Source organism: Gavia stellata, chromosome 9, assembly GCF_030936135.1.
Source record: "Gavia stellata isolate bGavSte3 chromosome 9, bGavSte3.hap2, whole genome shotgun sequence".
NCBI lineage: Eukaryota > Metazoa > Chordata > Aves > Gaviiformes > Gaviidae > Gavia > Gavia stellata.
The window spans coordinates 21,063,478-21,069,539 of NC_082602.1; the positions used below are offsets into that span (position 1 = coordinate 21,063,478).

Below are 6,062 nucleotides of genomic sequence, written 5' to 3' on the forward strand. Positions count from 1 at the left end.
AGGAGGACTGGCTGACCCTTCATCATACAGAGGTGCAGCCCTGAGTCGGAAGCCAGGTTTGCTGATTCCCAGACAAATCCTGACCTATGTGTTCCCTTGGATTGGCTAGCAAGTCCCAGGGGGATTTACAATGAGGTCTCTGAATTTGGTAGAGCTGCATAAAGAACCGGGGGAAGAAGTGCATTTCTGGGTAGGTAATGCATAAGCTGTAGATGGTAGAGGCCTCTGAGATTAGCTCTGGGCAAGCACTTATCCTGAAAGCTCTATGTAGGAGTGTACATCCCCACTGGATCATGCAGTAAAAACTGAGCAAGGTTGTATTACTAAGAGACCTGCATCCCATCCTGGATTGAGGCAGGATACCATGCCTGTTAAATTGTAGGAAATTCTGAGCCTCAATATACAGAACAAGATTTTAATTTGAACACTCAACTGAATGTGTTTTAGCTCCTTCACATAGCAAGTTCCTGTTTTTAACGGTTTCCTCTGGTGTACAGGCACCCAAAGTGCTCTCCATGCAAGTCAGCATACCCTCCAGAAGCCCATGGCTCTTTGAAAGCCAGCCTTAAACACCTTTCCACACAGCCGTGGTGAGGGGAAAAGGATTTGAAGCACATCTGAGCTTCTGGCTTTCCTGTTCTGTAAACTGAAATGCCGTCTCCCTTGCTATCTTCAGTGGCAAACAGGGAACTAAATGGAGATGTATGCCAAATGCAGACAAAAAGAAGTCCTGCTAGTGACAACCACACCTTGTTGCCACCATGTCTTTGTAATTTTTAAGGACCACATTCTCTTTGTCATCGAAGTAGAGAAGATTGAGGGACTTCAGTTCATCTGGCACACAGCAGGGCGTGCTGACATCTTCAGACAGTTGAAGTGTATGGACTATGGACTGAACTGTAGCATGGTTTGTTGCATTTAGACTTTCCCCCAAGGGGAAGAGACAGGATCCTCTGCAATAAAATGCATTGTATCCACTTGGGTAAATAATCCATCCTGACCAGCCAATAGCATGGAAGTCAACATAGAGTTCCCTTCGATGACATGCTGTTACCTGGCTTTTGGCAGAAGGGATTGCAGCAGCTCGAGGTCTCCTGCTCATGCTTGCACTGCTGCCTTCGATGACCTGAGTTTCATGAGGCACGCGTGAAGCATCACTTTTGGCAGGGTTCATCTCTGGTTCTGAAAGGAAGTTGTGTGTTAATCTTTCTCAAAATAAATTAATTTCCTAAGTACAGTATTCAGCATGAAAGTCTATTCCATAAATCTATATCAAAGTCTTCAGAGTAGATTTTAAAATTACATTTAAACTGTGAAAGTATTAGAAGGGGTGTGTATTCAATTGCCATTGCAGTCATATTTCAAAAACTGCCAAATCTTGTGTTTCAGTTTGTGGCCTGAAAGGCCCCAACTCAGCAGAAATATAAAGGAAAAGCTCAGTGACAGACTAAACGCATCCTGTGAACTCCACAGGCCCTTTTCAGGGCTAAATCTGGTCAGAATGGTATTTATATGGCCAGTCCTACAACACACATCACACTGAGCAGTGCTAACAGAGGGTAGAGGTCACAGCCTTTTTCTCTCTCCAGTATTCTCCTCTCAGGAACTCTACCCATACACTTGCAAAATAGAGTGTGTTTCTGCAAAGCAATATTTTAAAAAATATTTTCCAATTTTTGGATCTGAAAAAATTACCACCAGGTTTATGGAACTCTGCTAGAGAAAGAAGTTTACTGACAATAGGTTTGCTTTCTTAAAGTGTCTTCTGAGAAGCCTTGATAAATGTCCATGGAGACCTCAAGATCCGTGTACAGAGGCTGAAAACCACTGATAAACAGGCTGGTAGATGAACAATCTGCGCAGATTCACTGACCACAAACAACAAGAAGGTCTAGGGAGTTTCTTCATTGAGAAATGGGTATCGATTTCTCAATCCTGGCACAGTATCCCATACAAAGCTTGATGCTCATTAAATTGGGATCTAGGATTTCACTATAAAAATTTTCTTTGGAAAACAAAAATAAACAGGCCAGCCTCATTTTTGTTTTTAATCAATTTCACCACCTACTTCTTAATATTGATGCGAGTCCTAACTAGTTTCTTCCTAATACGCAAATACAATCGTTTACCCAGAAAACCCTGCAAATGCAAATCGGAATAATTTTTGCCCCTCCTCACAGCTTTTGCTCTTTGCATTTATCAGGCTCTAAAATCCAGCCTTAGCTGGTTTCACTGGAAGACCAGTGGGAGAGGTAAGACACTGTGTTTTGTAATTTAAGGGGTGAGGGCATTGTCTTTGATGAAAGCAGCCTTTAGTCACAATGCTAATTAGTCACTGAAGTTGAATAGGTGCTTAAAAACCAAGCCAAGGACAGAGAGGTTTAAATTGCTTATTTAACAAACTCTTCCACTCTTGAAAACTGCACTTAGTAACTCGACTTAAAGTTGCTTTACCAGCATTTTCACAAAGTTTTCCAGATCACTGAGTTTTTTTAGACTAAATCTAATCTACAATTTTCATGCAAACTTCACCACCACAAAAATAATATAAATATTAATTTATAAAAATAGAACTCCCACCCCTTTACAAACAAAATAAACCATATTGCCCCTAGGCTTTATTAATATTTCCTACAAACACAGTTCTTCTGAGGGGAGATGCAACTTAAGATGGTGGGTGACCTACTAGCAAGAACTATCAAATCAAACTCTGATCAGTGACAATGCTGAACTTCAAACCTGTACAAAACTGCAAGTAAATACTAGAGATTAGGTATACACGAGGCAGTAGAAGGTAACAGAAGATGAACAAGGAGTTCATATTCTAAAACAGAGTTGCTGCTCTCCTGTGAACTTACTATTGGCAGAGGACACAAAGCTGGAAGACCTCCGTTTGTTACTGTTGGTGAAGAGGACAAGGAGAGCATTTCTACTCTCCTGCAAAGCACCTTGGCTCTTAGCAAACTTAACCAGGTTGTGCTCAATTCTATTGTTGAATACATGTGTTGTAGTTATCAAAAAGCCATGGTTGGAGCTGCTGTTTCCAACCCACTTGGAAACCTGGTAACGACAGGGAAATGAAAAAAACCTGTTTCAATATTCTTATTACAGCATTACGATTAAGCAATACTTACGTTAGGAAAGGGGAACAGGCAACAAGCTATGAGAGGGGAGGAACATAGATACACAGTTACCTCACTTCCGTCATAATATGAGACTCAATCGAGTTAATATTTAAACCAGTAATTCAACATTTAAAACCAAGAAATACCATATGCATTCCCCAAAGCTACATTTACAGGAAGTAAATTCTCTGAAATTAATCATCTAGTGAGTAGATGAGTCTAGGAGTTAAAATTAACATTAAAATAAATCCTCTCTGACTTTAGCCAGGAATTTATTTTTCATAGCAATCTTAATATGAACTCTCCAGACTTTCCATACCATTAAAACTCATTTAAATCTAACAAACATGGCATTTGAAGAAATTAACTCGCAATCAAGCAAATTTACTTTATCTAATTGTTATAACTGCAGAGTAACAGATAAGGCCAGTGCATTCTCAAGCAGGGCTATCATGACTTCAGATGCAACTCCACCAATCATCCAAGCATGCTGTTCAGTCTGATCATAAAGCTTGGGCAACGAAAAACACTGAGAGCACAGATTTAAACCCAGGAAACTGTATGTTTTAAACCACGTTTGTTTTTTTGCTATGCAAAGGCATTCACATGCCCTTATAGTTTAAGGATATCTACAAAACAAATCTTGAAACTAACAAATAAAGAAGTCTACGGAAGAAGTTAAACGAAAAACAATCCAACCGTGTTAAATTCCAGAAACACAACATTAAAGCACACTGCACATCTGCTCTGTAGTAATGTCACCAGAATAAAAAGGAGAAATGAAAACCTACTCTTAGCACACAATCAATGTCATCTCCTCTGGCAACCTAAGGATTAACAGGTTTTAATCACAATGACATACTTGGCCTGATGTCCCTCCTATCGACTAGGTTTGGGTTACTCAATTCTCATCATGCCTGTGCTGCTAGCAGCATATAAACACTTCCCCTTTGATTCAGGTAGCACCAGGTGCACTTTTAAGTGCAGAGAGAAAGCTTCTCGCCCTGCTGCTGTCCTTCAGTTTGAACTGACCACAAAACCCAGCATAAGGGCAATAAGCTGACTGTCGTCTTAAGAGATTCAGAATTACAATTAAGTCAGAATTCTCTGCTTACTGTCTGTGTGACGTTGAATACTTCCCAGCCTTCTGTGTACAGGGACAATAATCTTGATGCAATGAGATGTTTTTTTTGTGGCTTAGTTCCACTCTCCAAGAGCTCATACACTTCCACCTTGATGAGAACAATACAAAAAAACCAATTAGAAATGAAACTAATCGTTCTTCCAGCAAAACAAGGGGGATGAAGATTATGTGTATTTCTGCCACATCATAGCCGTAAAACTGTACTATCATTCTAAACCAGGCAAAAAGTAGTTTTTGGACAGTTTAACAAAAAAACAAGTATACATCTTGTATACATCTACGTACATCTACTTCTAGATGTGTTCAGAGGCAGGATGCTGGACTGTTTGATACTATAGAAAAATATCCTGACCATTCCTTTTCTTTCTGTGTTGAACATCTAATACCATTAAAGTCTTCTGTTCCTCCAAATCTTTGTCTTCAGGTTTGCAAAAAGTCCAATCCTGCCTTTTGCCAAAGGAACAGATACACTCAGCGTCAGAGTCCTCACCTGCCCTATTTTCCTATGAGTCCCTGATTGCTATTATTATTCTTTAGAGCAGCTCAAGCAGACAAATTTCGATTCGAATTTAAAATATCTCAAACCCCAGAAAAGTATGGTATGGTTTGGGATAGGTCTGACATAGGTATAGGGAGAGCTGACTGCCATTGCACACAAAGGACAGAATACTGCCGAAGTCCAAACCTTGTGTCTACCTCTTTGCATGCTGGAGGCAAAGAAAATCAAATACAAATAAAACCAAAGCAGGTTTATGTGGTAAGTGGTTGCACTCCTCATTTTCAGTATTACTAAAAATGGAAGCACAAGTAAGTGTTCAACCGGCAGATTATTTCCCCACTTACTTTGCAAAAGTGTTTCACGTCAGACCTTCTAGACACATGTGTCCTCTTCAGCTTGAAGACCCTGAACTCGGCTTTCAGCATCTGCTCACCCTTCTCCATCGCGCTGATGTCGAAGTAGAAGTGGTACTGGTCCACGCGAACTGGAAGAGAGCCTTCTTTACGGACAACGCAAGACCCCGCAAAATGAGCTGCACCCCCGCGTTTTCCATAGCAGCTGCCAGGTCTACCCAAACCTGCAGGGGGTACGCGAAGCGGGAGGCGAAGGGGCTCCGCTGCGGGCACGGAGGCCGCTCCCCCGCTCGGGAAATGCCGCCGCTGCTCCCTCCGCTGCGGGGAATTCCCCTCCCGGCACGGCCCCCGCCGCCCCCCGGCCCCGGCGGGGCCCCCGGCCCACCTCGGTCCTCGAAGCTGCGCACCACGTCGCCCTCCAGCAGCCCCGGGGCGCGGGTGATACCGTTGGCGTCGGCCACCCTGTTGAAGAGATCCACCATGAACTGGGGCGGCTTCTTGCGCGGCAGGACGTCGGGCGGCAGCTCCTCGATGTCGAAGACCTCCCGCAGCCGCTGCAAGGCCGCCGCCAGGACCTCGTCCCGCGGGCCGGGGGCCGGGGGCAGGGGCAGGCCGCTCACCGCCGGCAGGCTCAGCAGCCGGGCCAGGGCCAGCCACAGCCACAGCCGGCGGGCCGCCATGGCCGACGGCGCTGGCTCGGGCAGGCCGCCGCGGGGGCCCCGCGCCGCTTCGCGGCTGTGACCGCACCGGGGTGAGGGGGCAGCGGCCCTTGCGCGGGCGCCGGCCCGCCAAGGCTGAGGGCGGCGAGGCGAGTGCGCGCAGCGGGGCGCTGGGCAGGGTGCTCAGCCCCGATGGCCGCTTCCCTCGGGGGTGGGCGGCCGCCCCTCGCCCGGGCCATTAAGGCCACTTAAACGCTGAATGGGGCATCGCCGCTCGCTCGT

General features: G+C 44.9%; 1 protein-coding gene across 1 annotated transcript; it reads right to left on the reverse strand.

Annotated features, from left to right (window-relative positions):
* Positions 1–733: 733 nt before the first annotated feature.
* On the reverse strand, positions 734–5,801 carry LOC104257000 (bone morphogenetic protein 7). The gene is made up of 5 exons (XM_059821496.1): positions 5,507–5,801; positions 5,113–5,252; positions 4,241–4,357; positions 2,859–3,060; positions 734–1,182 (listed from the first exon to the last, which is right to left on the reverse strand). Exons 1-5 carry the CDS (start codon positions 5,799–5,801, stop codon positions 734–736), a joined length of 1,203 nt encoding a protein of 400 aa, XP_059677479.1.
* Between the last annotated feature and the right edge of the window lie 261 nt (positions 5,802–6,062).

Bases quoted from the DNA above. Each gene is read 5' to 3' on its own strand.
- LOC104257000 (XM_059821496.1), bottom strand. From the start codon at position 5,801: ATGGCGGCCCGCCGGCTGTGGCTGTGGCTGGCCCTGGCCCGGCTGCTG. The intron at 4,358-5,112 runs GTAAGTGGGGAA...GTTCTCATCAAG, and splicing joins ACGTGAAACACTTTTGCAAA to GTGGAAGTGTATGAGCTCTT. The intron at 3,061-4,240 runs GTAAGCAGAGAA...TGTCGTTACCAG, and splicing joins TATTCAACGTCACACAGACA to GTTTCCAAGTGGGTTGGAAA.